This window comes from Chaetodon auriga, chromosome 2, assembly GCF_051107435.1.
Source record: "Chaetodon auriga isolate fChaAug3 chromosome 2, fChaAug3.hap1, whole genome shotgun sequence".
Taxonomy (NCBI): Eukaryota; Metazoa; Chordata; class Actinopteri; order Chaetodontiformes; family Chaetodontidae; genus Chaetodon; species Chaetodon auriga.
The window spans coordinates 12,727,513-12,745,366 of NC_135075.1; the positions used below are offsets into that span (position 1 = coordinate 12,727,513).

Here is a 17,854-nt window from a genome sequence, read left to right on the forward strand (position 1 = left end):
AGCCTGGAATACAAAACAAGGTGGACTGTTGTTGTCACTTAAGGCTGCTATAATCGTTTTTGTTTTTTGTTTTTTTTTTAATGTTAACAATGGATCACATGACTACTCAAGTGTGAAAGGGGTTGTTTATGGTGATGAACCCACAGGTAATTATCACCCAACTCTTATCACCCAACTCTGCACTTCAGCTTCAGCTCTTCACTTTAGTGCATCTACCGGCACAACTAGGCTCACTTTGTTTGCACTGCTCTCATAGTGTTCACAGATGATGTTTTCAGTGGGAAAGCTCTGGTGGAGATCTCTAGTGGATGTAAATAGGAAAGTGTTGGCTAACAAGTTCTCCATATTAACTTCAAAGGTACATGTTATGTTTGCAGCTTGTTGCCACTGCCCTGAGAGGCTTCAACTTTTGCTGCTCTAAAATGAAACGAAGGATTTATATCCAAACCAAGCTCAGTACACAATCTATCTTCATTGGCTGATGGCTCAGCTGATCTCAAACCAGCCCTCACGTGCTTACAGTTTGGCTCATTCTCTGCTTCGCATTCTATTGGCATATCTCAGACAGGGCGCCCTATAGAAGCTGGTCTAGCCTGCTTACCCTCGCTGCTCCCTCTGCAAGCATAGCTTATGCTGTGTCTGACTTAACGAATGTAATTTTTGTTGTCAGTGATGGCAGCTCTGTTTTGTTCCCTATGGGGTCTGTGGTGCTGCTCTCTCTGCTCTTCCATGTGCCTGCATGAGAGGTGCTTCAGGCTTTTTAATCTAAGCATCTGGACGGACAGGGAGGTCTGAGAACGGAGCCATACTACCAAACGTAATTTATGCAGTATCAGTAAATATACAGTTATCTTATTAAGGCATAGCATGAGTTTCTAATGATGGACCTTCTGTTGGGTTTGATTGTGTTGAGGAGGTTAACATGCATTTAGCATCATGAACTGACATGATTTGTCACTTTCCATCCTCGATGTTGCCTCAAGAGAAGTGACTGTGTGGCATGTGATTGTCTTTGTGGGGGTTTTCCTGACATACCCTGCAGTAGGAAGATGTGATACGTTTGTTCATGATCATGATTAAACCTCATGAGTGAACCTTCAGTGTGATGCAGACAGTGCAGAAAGTGAGTGCTGTGAGTTTGTGTTTGCTGCCAGTTTGAAAGGAGACTTACCATCAAACAGCCTGTGCTTTTTAAATTCTTCAAGGATCGTGTTGAAAACTTTTGTATAGCAGTATTGAATATATTAGAAACGTTAGATGACAACACTCTTTACTTTGCTCTCATGCACGCCCCAAAGGAACAAACTTATCTTGGGAACTGAGAGATATACAAGTCAACAGAGTCGTCTATTAAGAACTTCGCTGTAGCTCAAATGCTGCAATTATTTTGGCTCTGGGGCCTTTAGCTTTTATTGACTTGAGTTGGCAGATTTATCCTTGAGACATTATTATAAAACTACAAAGTACAAAGAAGTTTGGAGAGATAAACTTTGCTTTGGCACCTTTTAAAAATCTCTCTCACTTCAGCAGTTGAACATCATTAGGATAATGATGAAAAGAAGAGCAACTAAAGCTAATAAACTAAGGTCATACAGTAGCAAAATGTTTGACAACAGATACCATCAAATAATTAAATTTGCCTGAGCAGAAGATCACTAATCCCTCTTTCAGCTTGCTTAATGTGGTCTTCACAATCTCCGCTGGCACTGGGAACTCAATGGAGAAAACTTAAGCAGCCCAAGATGACCAATCTCCATAGCTGCTATAAGACAGATTTGTGATTACATTTTTGATTTTTGATGACATTTAAGTTAAGCCGTAGCCTATGGTGCTGCTACAGAAGTGTCAGCTCTGTAGCTATGGCAAAAAAAAAGTAATAGTCTGCCATTTTAGAGCCAGTATCTCATTACCTTAGCTTAGCATAAAGACTGGAATCAGGGGGGAACAGCTAGCCTGACCCTGAAGCCAGAAGTAACAAAATCTGCCTATCAGCACCTTTAAAACGCAATAATTAATATGTTGTATCTTGTTATATTGTTTCATTCATACACAGAATGAAATGTGTGTAAAGCATTTCTTGGCTTGTATCAGCAGTGACTCACGGGAAGAAAGTGATTGAGCATATTTCCCAAAAACGTCTTTAACATCGAACTATAAATGATTAAACTAGAGAAGTTGAGGAGAAAAGGTGTTGATTATTTAATCAGTACATCAGCACTGATTGACAGAGAAGACATGATTGTTGTAATAGTCTGAATGCAGTACTTCTCTGCTTTCTCTTATACAGGATGTAACATTACCTGCGAAGCCTGCAGACAACCCGAATAAATATTCTAGCAAATGTCCCATGTTGCACGACCCTGCACTCTACCTGAGGCAGTTACTGACTTGGTTTGAGGTATTTCTCAGTGTAATACCGAAATTTGTCACAAATTCAGCAGCAAAATGAAAGGTAGGAGAAAACATCCCATAACGGTTTGGCTTTTATACAACTAAACCATGTGGACAAAGTACTGTTGGAGACTGAGGAACAAAACTGGCAATTAGGAAAACATTGTTCTCCCATGTGATCCAGTTTATGAGAGGAGCGGTAAACGTAATCAACTTAAGCATATTGAAACATTTCTCCAACTCCATGTGCTGGTTATTAAAAGTTTTTTGCAGCTATCTAAACATTGTCACTATAAAAATATTGGGTTACATAAATTTGATTAACTCCCACTTGCAAACTCTATTGACACACCTGAAGCAACCAATTTGTGCAGGTGGCAGTGGTGGGGGAAAATAAGGCTCATGCACTCTCAGTGGATTTTTTTAATTTAAAGAAAGACTACAGTGCAACCACTCAACTGGCATTAAGCTACTTTTAAAGATGTGAAGTAAAGGTAAATCTTTTGAAATGCCTTTTAACAAGAAAAGGAACAAAGCTTCAACTTGCACCGTGGAAACGTGTATTTCCTCTGATAGAAAGTGTTGTTTCTGCATAGCAGCAGATCTGGATGCTGGAGCCTCAGGTGGATGCTTACCATCAGTCGAACGATAGCAGCATTTCAAAATTTCACATATGAAATTTCATGACAATATTGACTGCCTGCTCCTGCCCACACTACAGTATTTGCTGTAAACTGTATTACTGAATTCTATAGGACCAACAGCATCTCAAATGTCTCCTGCAAAGCAATCTAACTCTGCTCCATGTAGGAATTCTTTTTTATTTTTGTCTAACACATTTGTAACAGGATATATGAGCAGTGCAGAGTGGGAGCAGAGCAGCATGATTTAGCTTGGAGCGTTTCTCTGTGTTCCCTCTCCCTTCGAGATAAAGCGCCATCACACGAACACGCTGATACAACCCCAGGAGGAGTTTCAGTTTGCCTTTTCTGCACCAATTTAAGCATTTGACTGTTTCGCAGTCTGTGTCTTTTGGCCACTAAGAGCCAATGGAGATGACTGATATTCCAGCTGTTTGCTGTGACAGTGTGGTGAGTCTGTGCATGAGAGGAGCTCCAGTTTTGTTCTTTTTTTGCCCTTCTTTCTTCCACATCCTCTTCTTTTTTGTGCATTTATATCATCAGGACATGCACCAAGTTTGAGCAGAACCGTTGCCTCACTTCACATGAAACATCCACGTCTGTTTGCCTCACTTCCTGCTCTTCCATTCACTTTGCTGTCTTCTTTGATGCCTCTAAATTTCGCGTCACATTGTGCAATAAAGGGTGAAGGGCGGCTCTCACCACGTTTGGTGCAGTGCAAACTGGAACAGGTTTTCTCTTTGCGTGAGCAGAGAACAAGTCGGTAAGAGAAAATATCAAATGTAGAAAATAGAAAACCTGGAGCAGCTTGGAGAGGAGCAATTAGGAGACGCTTTGAGCAGGGAGCAGAAATTGTTGCCACTCCATTCCACTCACATACTCTGTTTGGCAATCCTTATAAAATGCTACAAACCAAGGAGACAACATAAATCACAGATTTCTTATCCTGTGGCTTTTAAATGAAGAAGGAAAAAAATGGAGCTAATCCACGAAAGGAATTGCCAATTGGCACGTGTAAAACAATGCAGTGAATCACTGAGGATCATGTGCTGTATGTTAGCCATCATAACTCTGAGACTGTCCTGGTGTGTGTGTGCACTGTGAAAACACAGAGAACTGCTCACAAACAGCAGGGAGTCATTTGTCATTGCTTATCACGTTATGTTCACCTTCCCTATCCTTTACTCCCCCCTTTTTCTCCTCCCAGCCTCATCACTTTGGCAGTTAATTGAGTCACTATCCCTCCACCCTCTCCTTTCTACCTTTCTCATTTACCTTTTTTCCGCATTTAACCTCAGGAGAAACCCACTGGCTCACACTAATTCATGCCGATGTGATTCTAATGTAAATGTACTGGTTTGGCCCTGACACTATGCTTTTACTACATCCTCTCCCTGTCTCTCCTCCCATTATTAGTGTAACTATAACACACACACACACACACACACATACACCTACACACTGCTCATCTCTCCTGTCACAAACACTCCTTCATTACTCTGCCGAGGGTGTGAATGTGTCTCTATCCAGCCTGGCCCCTCTCTTTAAATATTGATACTCTGATTCTCTCCATATTAGCAAATGGCTGTTGATCACAGACCTTTGCAAGAGTGTGTGTTCGTGCCACAGAACCTTAATGAGACAGAAGCAGATGCATATTTAATATCCCCAACACATTCCATCACCATAAATGCTTTTATGTGCCTATTAGCTTTGCAGAGTTTTCCTGGTGTGTCCTTCCATTCGCTGACTCAGAACAGCAACGTTGCCAAACTCTGCCTGTTTGAAAACTGAAACCTGCGATTACTTGCGCAATCTGATCAGCGAGCCAGTGGAAGCCTTTTTAATTCCTGAGGAGCAAAGCAGTGAAACCTTGTGTTTACAGTTAATTGGGTTTGATATGCATGAGGCTGACGGGATGACAGTAGTGGTTGATTGGCTACTTTAGTCTATTTTGATCCAGCTGGGTGTAAGAAGCAGCAGTAATTGAGCCTTTAGACCAAGGCCTCTCAAAGTCCTGACCTAGCACATAACTTAATGATCGTCAAGTGGCCCACATCCGGCCCACAGACTATTAATGAATTCAGAAAATGCGTGGATCGAACATTGCTCACACGTGGAAGAGGCCCAGTACATCCTGAGAGAGACCATTGTTCAACAGAACAAATAGCATTCATTTTGTAAAGATGTGAAAATATGACACAATTGTCGCCTAATTAGGCCAAAATAGATTTGATCATTATTTCTGTTAGTCCAGTGCCCACAGTGTCCATGAGGACCCCTGCCACACCTCATAATAAGAATAGGCTACAGTACATTATAAAGTGTAATGTTGGTGAGTTTTAATCCATTTTCTATTGATAAATCAGTTATTAATGATGTTGAATCTAGAGCGTAGCTGGAGATCATTCACAGCGATCCCGTCCCAGATGAATGTGCTTTTAATGTAGCCCATTTCCCTACGGTTGACGTTGTTGTCATGGTGATGTTAGCTGCTGGAGAGGGTGTTGTGTGTTGTCGCTGCTGAGTTCACACATTAACGTCACACCAGAGAATTTGCTATCAGCTCCTAAATCACAGAAACAGAATGTGTCTCCTTCTCTCTAGGACACAATAACGAGTGGAAATGCAGTCGGAAGAAAATATCTGAGTCAGAAATAAACGTGGACTGACTGTCTGAGCCTCGTCTGCATCGGCTTCGTGCTGGTCCAATCACAAGAGATATGACTTTAATTAATTTATTAAAGGTTATTTTGTTTTTAAACACAGATGGAAATGGTAATGCTTTTAGAAATGGGTTTTCCTGACGAAATTGCAGTTTAATTTATTGTCTTATTTCCATCATGTTGATATTATACTCCATATTATGTGTTCTGTTCTCGAGCCGCAAAAAAAGCCTTTTTTCAAGGAAGACTTAACGCGCTTCAGTCAACATGAAATGATTAATGTGGGTGGGTGTAACATCACAAGTTGAGCTCAATTTAGTTTGAACAGGAGACTCCACAATGCTGCTTCAGGGCCACACAGCTGAGGCACAAACTTACTGTACATGCTGCCAGTGAGCTCGCCTTTGATGTAGTAGGTGTCTACAGTAAATCCCAGAGAGCCCAGAGAGCTGCATTCTTGCCAAGTTTCAGCTAGTGATTTAACATTTATCAGCATCCATACCTTTGAATTAGCAGCTCAGTTAGCGGTTACTGTTGTGACATAAAGTCCATACTGTAACTAATGAACTTGGACCATGTAGATCATGGAAACTGGTAAAAATAGACTGAATGAAGGCATGTGTCTTTCCCTTCAGCCGATCTCAGTCTGTTGAGAAGAAAACTGGAGCTCACGGCTGCTTCTTCAGTCACTTTGATGAAGTGCTGGGACAAGCATTGTTTGTAATGTGCCTTCAGAGTTTTATGTGCGCTGCTATCCAGTGCAGCCCAAATTGTAAACTTGAACACTGCTTTCATGTGTATAGAGAGACTAGAGTGTCACTGTCTATACTTGGTGAAGTTAAGTACTTGTTGAACTAGAAAACACACACATCCAGCATCCAGGGACAGACGACAGAAAGCGAGATGAAATGAAATCTGTTTCTATAGCAAATATTTCTGCTTTCTCATGGTCGGATGACATAAGCGTTCAGCTGCTTGTGTGTCAATCAGTACGCAGCATGGGAGCCAACGGTCCCCGGGAGGGTTGAAGGAGTGTTTTTAAGAGAATGAAACAGAGTGAGAGAGAGTCTTCGGGTTGTGTGAAATGGCAGACATGCGGTGTGTGTGTGTCCTCAGGGTGAGGGTAGGAATACAGATAAAGTTCCCCTCGCTGCTGGAGTGGAGTGGATGTGTGAGTGGATGTGTTCATGAGTGTGTGAGAGGGAAGTGTGTGCCGCACGTTGCCTGGCTGTGTGCGATAAACACACAGAGAGGACACTGTTTCAAGATGCATACAGGAATTAAAATGGGCATTGGCACATGTGCACAGAAACACTCTCACACTTGCAACCTCACACACATTCTTTTTCTGATTTGCCGCTCGGCACGCAGCCAGACACAAGGTGCAAGCTGCAACATTAAAAAGCTATTAAGCTATCATTAGTGGCACCATGGCTGCCCAGTGTAAGGCCTCAGGCTCTGACAATCTACTGTTATAGCATCTGAACATGCTATAATGAACCCACTGTGTTTCAGAGATTAGCTACAGCCCATATGCCAGAGATAAGTCAGGCTCCTTCCCTGCACTGCCACCACACAAGAGGAGCCAAGAACAGGGAGGGAAAAGCAATGGTAAACAAGTAGTCCAAGCTTCAACAGCAGTCAACTGATTTATTCTTGGGGTTGGTAAAAGTGCAACATTTCATGATAAACAGCTGGTGGAGAAAATGCACAATCAGGCTTATTTATTGGGGTGAGAGAGTGCACTACAGAGAAAGAGTAAGGGTTGGTTTGCTTTGAGAATTAATCTCCCAGCATCTGCTGCTGGTCTCTGACTTATTTAAGCTACATTTGTTTCTATGGCTTTTGTTAGTTCAGCTTTTGAATCCACAATAGACTTCGGTCACCTTCAGACACAGTTAATTCTTCATATAAATACATGACCACAGAATTTTGTTTACCGATTAATTGTTGCCAACCTGATACAGAAATGAAATTCTAGTCATGTATAAAAATTGCATCTCCAAAATTCTACAAATCTCATTTACCATTTTATCATCATCTGGTCATGTAGAGGGGACTTTTGGAAAAGCAGAGAAACAACAACAGGAGCCACTATAGTGATGATGAAAATACTGAAAAGGCTTGTATAAAGCCCTTTTTGGCTCCAGAGGGAGCTTCATGAAATTGCCTCAAGTGTTGTCGCTAAATTGGTGGAATGCACTTGCACCATATTCGGTGTAGGTGACCTGAACTATGTGCAGCAGATGCTGAACTGAATTAAAGTTAACTGGCCAACTAAGAGTTTATTTCTCTTTATAATTAATTAGCTTTGTAATTTTACAGTACATAAGCCATACACTGAAGAAACATGCTCCTATCTAGTACATACATTTCATCCAGAATGTAGTGGGGACTAAACATGATGAATAACACCAATTCTGTGAATAAACTAATCATGTGCCAACGTTGATTTAGAGGTAATTACATCAAAATATTTTTCACAATATGATGGACTGATCTTGCAATTCTGCTGCAGCAAAATTATGGATATAATTCATATCTAAAACATATATTCCAACATACATAACACCCAGAAGTTCAGGATGTGGCTCTTGATTGAGATCAACATTAAGTGCACCGTCATGTTATTTGGCTTAAATAAGGAGCAAAGCAGTCCTCAACACATATTAAAAAAAAAACAACGCCCTAGGCAAAAAAAGTGTTTTGTGTTTGCTGTTTCTCTGAGGATAAAACAGACTTGAAGCATCTGATGCTTCCTAGATACTGTGACAGGTGTCAGAAAGAAGTTAGCTTGATGGCCATTACTCATGCTGGAATTAGACTTGGGAAGCAGCTGGCACTAATGTTAGCAGGAGAGCTGGTGGGTGGATACGGTGCTATGGTTAGGGATTACAATGCCTGCATACTTGAACACAAACACACGCACACGCACACACACACACACACACACACACACACACACACACACACAGGCTGTGTTTATAGATAAAGCTAAAATGTATGGGAGGCTGACTGCCAATAGTTCATGAGTGAGTGCATGTAAGCAGCATGTAACATTCATGTAACATGAATGTACGACGTAGCATGTAACATGTAACATTCACACTACACAGACTAAAACGATGGCAGTCATATGTCTACATTCACATCCTCATATGAATTAGTGACGAGCGTTTTTCCAGATAATTGACTTTATGTAATGTGAGTCATGAAATAGTTCTCAGAGACTTTCTTTCCTTTTTTCCAGCAGCTGTGTTACATTTGTGGGTATTTGTATGGGGTGTGTGAGCATACACTGTCTGCACTTGTGTGCTAGTGTGTGAGGAAGTACTGGACAGGACATTGTGTTCTACTATTCGTACTGAGAGTAATTGTGCTCATCTCCAGCAGTTATGTGGTGACTCATGATGGCTGCAATGTGACATTAATGCAAAAGATTTTGAAATAAATACCCAACACTGAACCCAACTGGAGTCAGAATTGATTAGGTCTTCTACTCAATCATGCTGATTAACAATATGTAACTTAACTTGGATTAGTCTGTGTTATCTTATGCTAATTTAAAATTGTCCACTTCATCACATAGCACATCAGTTCCTCCACAGTGGTTTAGAAGGACCATGTTAGTGCTACTCAAATCTCCATTTACCAACACCATTCTCTGCTGCACTTTTACTTCATTTTTGGTTTGCAATATGGTCTGATTGGTTCCCAGTGAACTGAAATATACTGGAATATATGATCAATGTACAGCTGGTCTTACAGTTGATGGTAATAAAGTACATAGGTGATGTCCTCACCCTCAGGTCAAACTTCACATTCTGTAACAGACGGAGGAATAACATCATCTGTGACCATTACAGCCTCGCAGGTCTGCTAGTGTGGCTATTATTGCAGCAGTTGTTGTGAATGGATCGGTGTGCACACATGCTTACCTTGGAATGACTTATTTCTTCCAATATATTTGTTGCTCTGTAGATCTAATAAAATATTTAAAAAGCATCTATGTTTCTCTGAAAAATATTCCCAATATTCCAAGAAAAATGAATAAGAATACCCCACACACACACACACACACACACACACACACACACACACTCACACATAGGTACAAACGTACTACAGTGCTCATGCAGTATTCATCATCTTACTGTGTGATGCACAGACAGCTGCCTCCATCTGCTGTCCCACTGTAAGCTGTGAAGATAAAAGAGAAGAAGTAGGGGGAGAAAAGCTAAATAGGCTACATGAATAATACCTTCCCCCCAACCTCACACTTCTCTCCCTACATTTCCATGCATACCTGCAGGACAGCGCCACTATGCAGTTCTGTGCCAACAAACTGGACAAGAAGGACTTCTTCGGCAAGTCAGACCCTTTCATGGTCTTCTACAGAAGCAACGAGGATGGAACGTGAGTCCTTGGTGTGATTTTGTTTTGTGTTTCCTGTGTTTAAAAAGGTGCACTGCTGTTTGAGGAAGACCCCTGAGACACACATATTCCACTGAGATCTAGTCCTGATATAGTGAAGAAACTTCTAACAGAAGTCACACTTGAAATAGCAGAAGTTGAATTTTGTGATACCAAAGCTTTCCAAAGTCCATGTTGAGAAGACAGTGTCAGATATGAGGTTGCCTTTCTTAAAGCAGGGTAAATTAGCTCCTACCAGTACAATACCATAAAGGTCACAGTGACATAATAAGAAAATCAAATAGAAAGCATCTTGGAAAGAGGAAGAAGCAAGAACATAGGCAGCACTCGAGGAGAGACACTATAGCTGAAGGGGATGAGGATATATGTATAATATGTAAGGAGAGCTGCAGTGGTTACCGAGGCATGCACGACTCAAGAGGCTGCATACTGAGGCAAGTATCCTGTTCACAACAAAACCACAATTCCCATGACTATGTCTTACATAAATGACTCCAGGAGTGCAAATAGGAAAGAGAGGCAATTACTGTAGAAAGTATGAAAGCAAGGGGCAAAAATATCCCACTATCTGCATTTTCCATCAATAAGAAAAACACTGTCAGTTTCTGAGGTAATTCACAGAGGGATGCATAACAGTCCCCGAACTCCTCACGCTTTCCCAGAGTGCTGTTCATCCTCCCGAGGGGCTGTGAGGTTGTGGCAGCGTCAGCCCTCGATAGCTGGAGATGCTTTAGCAAGTGCTTCATTAGCTGTCTTCTTGCTTTTCTCAGTAGTTTTTTCATACATAACAGGGTGGGAAATGGATCCCCACAGATGTGCTAGAAGTGTCTCTTGTTGGTGCCAGAGGGGGGTACAAATTAGAGGCCTGTGTGGCTAAAAGAATCACAGGGCTTTAAAAGGCTTGAGGCACTTAGTGGAGCACAAGTAATCCAAGGCTTTGGGTAAAAAAAAAAAAAAAAAAAAAAAAAAAAGCGCTATGCATTGTTGCTTTTTGAGAGGATATTCGGGGGGCGTTTGATAGGAATTTATGTGGCTCAGCTCTGGAAAACATTTCAGATATCAGAGAAATATATTTGCATATCTTTGTCACACTTGTGGTCAAGGGAAAGGATTTGAAAGCCATACTGAAATATTAAATTATTCTCTGTGGTCTAAAACACAATATAACTGGGAGACAGGCCAAACGGTAAACAAAGCTGGGTACAGCCCTATTTAAAGCGTCTCTCCTGTGACTGTAGGATTTGACATTGTCTTTCCTGTTGCTTCTGTCTCCTCAGTTGCACGCCCCTCCCCTTATTTCCATATTTATATCTCCCCCCGCCTTGTATAATTAACACTTATCTCTGCCTCTTTTTGGACACATCTTTTCCTAACTTGCCTCCTCCTCCTCCTCCTCTCCTTTAGGTTTACTATCTGCCATAAAACAGAGGTGGTGAAGAACACGTTAAATCCGGTGTGGCAGCCTTTCACTATCCCAGTGCGGGCGCTCTGCAATGGAGACTACGACCGGTACAGTGCAACCTCCACCTGCTCTTAACACTTCCTGAACCCCACAGCTGCTGTTTATCCTTTCACTGCTGCATTTGGCTGCATTCATCCGCTCTATTTCTATCTCATCACACACATTTAGAAATTCTTGCACACACGCCTTGAATAATCTTAGTTAGTTAATCAGTAATATAGGCCTCATTGACACCTTCCGCCTTCATTGATTTCTGTTGGGCAAACCTATCGACTGCCCTCATGGCCCCGAATCAGAATCTCTCAGACTGACAAACTACATACTGGTGACAGCCATTACTACACCCTGAGTGTCGATGAGTTGAACCAGCAGAAATCAATACCAGTTCAACATGGTGCATTGTTAAGAGACCCATTCTTTATACTGGCAGATTTTTTCTTTTACTGTGTGCTTAGGACATCCTTTGATATTGATTTCTTCAAGAATAGCATGGGTCCGACACAGTGAGCCTCTTATTTCCAGTGACCTCCACGTGGTGTTTCTGTTCAACACCATTCTTCTCAGATATAATCTCTGAGCAATACAAATTTAGGAGTGTGTGTGTGTGTAAACTGACTGCAGTCCTGAACACTGGCTGTCCAATCGTGGTTTGGTGAGTGCAGCTAGGATTTCTCCACTTGTTGACACAGTGAAAGGAGGGCAGTGTTTTGAATCTTTGCATTGAAAATATCAGAGCAAAAGTGTAAATAATGGATTAAATTGTGTGTTTGGCTGCATTTGTAGCATAGAGCATTCTTCCTATTACAAGTTATCAAAAATGATGTCGGAAGCTGGTAAAATAGTTGCATAATGTTGCATAATTTAAATTGATATGGGGAAACAAGATATCAAATGAACCTATCAATGTATGAATATATAGTTCAACCAATACTTTGAATACTTAACTAGCTTAACTTGGTCTATTCGCCATCGTTTTGCTTTTATATTTCAGCCCTAGAAAGCTCTGAATTACAATGCTGACTAAATATCTAAAATAATGATGGGTTGCTCTTCCCACTTGGCACATAATTAATGTAGACATGTTGTGTCAGTAGGGATATGAATTCATTTTTCTCCCAGCTTATCTGCCTGCCTCTAATTTAAAAGACAGAGCTTGGAAGAAAACAAGCTAAATCATGAAGGAGCCATGAGGGAAGATGAAAAAGGAGTGACAGACAGATTACTTTTGTGGGGGGAAATATTTCATGTGGCATACTGTATCTTTTTTCTGCCTCTCCCTCTTCTCTCGTCTCTCTCAAAGGTGTTTGTCCTATCTTCTCTGCGTGCGGTCAAATTCTAATTACTGAGAATGCTGAGAGCCCTGTGTGTGTGTACTTTACCCAAACAGACAGACAGGAACATAGTGACAGATAGTTGTCTCACAGATATATGAGGTTGCCTCCAAAAGTGTTTAATACTTGGAGAAATATTAAGTGAAATTGTGTGAGCCAGCCAATCACACACGAGCTCAAGAAGGGTCACTACCCTGTCAGAGCCAATCATACACAAGGGACTGAGCTGGGCATCAAAGGCACTGCCGAAAATGCTCCTGTACCACGCAAACATGCACACACGCACACACGCACTCCCACCCACCCACACACACAAATGGCCACACTTAGACTATAATAAAATGTGACAAGCCATGAGCTGAAACAGCCTGAAATGCTGCAAGTCCTGAAATATCACAGAGACAGCACTATAAACAGGTTACATACTACATATCTGAGCATGGGAGGAGAAAACTTTGTGTGCTGGCACTTATTTCTAGGGAGAGGGGAGTGGGAACGTCTGTCTTCTCAATTATATACCTCTGAAACTCACTTATTTAAATAATTTTGTCCAACCTCTGTGATGCTACGTTATTATCCGAGCTGTATTCATGAAGAAAAAAAACAAAAAAACACGGCCCCTAAAGACTGTCAGTGCTTCTGTTCTATGTAATTACTGTTCATATCCATCAACTGATGGAAAGTTTCCAGTGATTTCTGAAAAGTGTTAACATGGTGCTCATACTCTAGAGAGCCAGAGAACAAAAAAATCACCTAAACCAGTTCAGACCGATTTTCATTACATGTATCAAAAATCTAAACCAAATAGGGATCAAATACTTCCAGTTGATAAAGCTCTTTTTGTCAGTCAAGAGGAGAGCTCAACCACAGCGGCCTTGACCGTGGCAGTCCTGGTCCTGGCTGAATGTCCTAAAACAAGACATGTAACCGAGTTTGTTTCCTTTTGTCCTTTTGGTCCACTGCAGGACCCCAAGAGCCCTCATCGCAGGCTCCTGTCATACATCCTGTATTGTGCTCTTCACTGTACTGGTGTTGGCAGCTTCTGTAACATATATAGTTTACACGGCGTAAAGAGTAAGGTTGGTATAAGGAGTAAAGTTCAAGCCTTATACATGATGCTTAACGCTGCTAATATTATATCCACATTAAACCGTCACACCATAAGTCCACATGGACAAAAAAGTCTAACTTTGCAGACAATAACAAACAAAACTAAATAATTCAGCAAAATCTCTCTTGATGTCTGCAGAAGGTCCACTTGAGGGCCCTTGCAGAAAGCCCTCAACACTGTCGACATTTGGATTCAGCCAAAAACTCCCATCGCTTCTGGATTCATTTAACGTAAATTAGCCTTCCATCCAAATAGCGCCATCCACTGCTGTTACAAATTTGAGGAGTCAAAATAAACAGTTGATGTCTCTAATTCTCCAGTCGGGCTCCATTAAACCAATGAAGACAAAGAAAAAAAAAAAAAAAGAAAGAGACAGTGTAACAAGATGACACAATGAAAAGAGTTCCAGTCAAACCTCAAACAATAATTGGAAATTTGGTATTTAGGTGTCTTTAATGAATTGATTTCTCCTCATCACTCCACACACATCTGATGTTTAATTCTGGCACTTTTCATCTTTTCTGTGGAGCAGAAGCATCAGTGGACTTGAAAGTCACATTGTTCATTTACATCATGATTTACTTCTGCACTTAGTTGCATAAAGCCTTTATTAACACCCCAACTTTTCCACCTCAGCCAAGCAAAAAAACGTTTTCAATGTTTCCACTCAGGCTTTTAACATGTAAATTGAATACAACAGTTGGATTGAAATGCATATATGGATCATCTGAAGGGAGGGTGTTGTCTCCTTGTAAGAAACGTTGCTATGTTTACTGCTGTTGTATCTGGGTGGAGAGTCAGTGTCTGTGGCTCCAATGGCTTGTTATCTGGGTTGCCACTACTCTACTCTGTCTCACTCGAGGAGGCATCTCTATCTGTTGACAGCACAAGCTCAAGTATGTCAGTGAATGACCTACTGCTGATTTACGTTTCTCTAATTAGATCAGTGCTTTCATTTATGTATGTTCCTCTCATTAGATGCACCAAAGGGCAAAAGGAGAAGCTGGACCGAGTTCAGCAAAGGGCTAATCTGCTCTCCCAACTGACATCTCTAAAGGAAGAAAGGAAGGAAAACACAATGTCTTGACTTTGTCTCTCGAACCAGACAAATAAGCACTGGTACATAGTACGTCCTCAACAGCCTCCATTACAAAGAAAGGGATTTGTGATTTGGGTATTATCTTTTCTCTATAGAGAAAAATGATGATGTTAAATTCTTTTACTGCCACAAAGGCAACATCCACAATGATGTGCAGCCACACTGAACAAAGATTCCACTGGATCAAGCACAATCGTGGCTGCATATAATCTGTCATTGGAAAAGCATTGCTTGTTATTGCTAGGACACAACACTCCAGATCTGAATCGTCGCCAAAGGCTATCTGTCTACCATATTTTAGTCAGATTTGTTAGTAACCTTTGAAAATATCTTGCACGCACACAGACGAGGATAAAAACACCTCCACCTTCCAACTTTGCCAGCTGGCAACAGGGTGGCTCAGTGATTAGGCTGCCTGTCCTTCAAGTGCCAGATCCAGTCTCTGGTGACAGCGAACATTTGAGGTTTCCTTGAACAAATCCATCTCTCCATGTGTGCATACATTTTGCCCTGGAGGCGATAGACTACATTTTGGCAAAGAAGAGGAGAGGAGAGGAAGGAGAAATGAAAAAAGTGTTACAGAAGGAGAAACAGAAATCTAGTAAGTCAAAGTCCCTGTTCCAGATGAGTAAGTCAAGGAGAACAGCATGAAGGAGTGTGAAGTGAGAGGAGGGAAATGGAAGATGCTTCTAAGTTGTGTATTCTGCTCAACAACTGATGTGTGAAGAAATTTAAATTCCCTCCATCTTAACATATATACATACTCCACACCGCCGTATACTGCGCTTCCTCTGTGTAGGTGGTACCTAAGGTACTTGTATATATATTTAATACTGATAATTCATGAAAAACATCAAAAGAATCCGTTCTTTCTCATTAACATGCTCACCCAGGTGACTCAAACATAGTCTATTTTCATCCCTGGCAAGAGATCACAGACAGATCTGTGTAATTGGAACTGAAGAAGTGTTCAGTGTCAAATGCAGCCTCCTTTTTTTCCTCAATTATATGCGCCTCCATTACTGACGATGAGTCATGTTCACTGAAGATGCCTTAGAATAGTAGCTGGAGATATCTGCGGCAGATTAGTTTTGGAGTGTATATTGTTCTGAGAGTTCAAGGAGCCACTCAAGGATCTGAGCATCTGAGTCCTTTGATGCAGCTGTAAGTTAGGATTTGAAATAAAATGCTGGCAAGTGCTTTGAGCCGGTACTATGACAGCTTCCTGATGCTTGGTTTGAGCAACATGGCGTGCACTACATCACCTAGCACCAGCACTGCCTATTGACTGGTCAGGGAAAGGGATGCCTTTCCCTGTCGTTCTGTTCCTGCTGTCTCTTTCTGTATCTGTCTTACCTGTACTTTTTCCCTCTCTTTTTCCACGCGGGAAGATAAGCATCATGTTTCTACCACCTGGGTGACAAGCACATTTTCTCTAGCTCACAGCCTTGAAGATAACCTCAAAAGAACAAACTGTCACCACAGAACGACAGGGGCCAGGTGGCAGGGAGGAAGTTGGGCTTATTTCAGGGATCTTTCAATTCCTCAGTGACAGGAAAGAGTCTCTGATGTGCCGCTTGCTTCTGTTTTCTTTGGATCTGGGCTGGTGTCAGTACTTGTGTAAGACGAAGTGGGGGAGAGAGGGGAGACATGGGGTTGAGATCAATGTGACTAAGGAATGAAAGTGCCAAAAAAAGTTTTTCTCTTCTTCTTCACTCTGCAGGGACATTGTTTCTGCTGCATTTGTGTAAAATGTCGTCAGCGTCTTTTTTTTCCGATGTTCTTTTGAATGTTGGGAGATAACGTGCTGCTTTTTGCAAGTTACAATTTTTGGAAGGAGTGCTTTATACAAGTTGTCTTTTTTTTTCTTGCAAGATGCAGCCAACTGCTCCGCCTTGTTCTGAAGCTTGCAAGTAGCATAGTTTTAGAACAAAACCATTTTAATGGATTTTGGGGTTCCCTTAGTATTATTTCACTTAAAACACTTAAAGTACTCCAGATCGGTGGGTTGTGGTAACGTGCCCAAAAGCTCTTTGCCAACCGCTAGTAAATCCAAAAGAAGGAGAGGAAGAAGACTGTAAACAAAAGCCATGTGGTTGGAAATGTTTAAGATCATTGGTCAGACAGCAAACTGCTTGCAATTTCTACCTGGACTACTCGACTATAACACTATAATTTCTACTGGACTATTATACATCATGGAGCGCTGTCAGGTTATGTTTTTGTTCGTGCTGGTTATGATCTCGAGATTATATCAGGTGACTTTAGAGGATCAACTTGAATGTTTGGCAAGACAGCAGGTATTGAAAAATACTCGTTGTGGCTCCAGGATAATATTTAAAAATAGCTCTGATCTTTGACATAGCTATGATTACTGTTGTGATATGGATGAAGATGCACTCAACCCAGTATAATTTAGTCATTAACACACCAAACTGAACAATAGACTCAAAATAAATTTATTGTCCTCATTGACTCAGTAGTGACAATGAGCCCCATGTATTTGGCACAGAAAACACAACAGCTCTCAGGCTTGGCATGAAACAGGAGTACACACCTGTAGCTGCTGTCTCCTGTCCTTGTTAATTATAAAAGCCTGAATGACGCTTATTAAGTTGTTGAGAAGAAACCGCCGATCATTTTCTACCAAAATAATTTCTTCTTTTAAGAGAGTTGCTTTACTTCAGGACTTCTTTTTTTACCATTGGTAGTGCTGTGG

General features: G+C 41.3%; 1 protein-coding gene across 4 annotated transcripts in view; it reads left to right on the forward strand.

Moving 5' to 3' along the window:
• Positions 1-17,854, forward strand: part of cpne5b (copine Vb) — a 117,182-nt gene that overhangs the window by 75,994 nt on the left and 23,334 nt on the right. For all 4 annotated transcript variants that reach the window (XM_076755022.1, XM_076754993.1, XM_076755011.1 and 1 more), the window contains 2 exons: positions 10,011-10,114; positions 11,537-11,641. In XM_076755022.1, the coding sequence (XP_076611137.1) occupies positions 10,011-10,114; positions 11,537-11,641 (209 nt within the window). The remainder of the gene's footprint in view (positions 1-10,010; positions 10,115-11,536; positions 11,642-17,854) is intronic.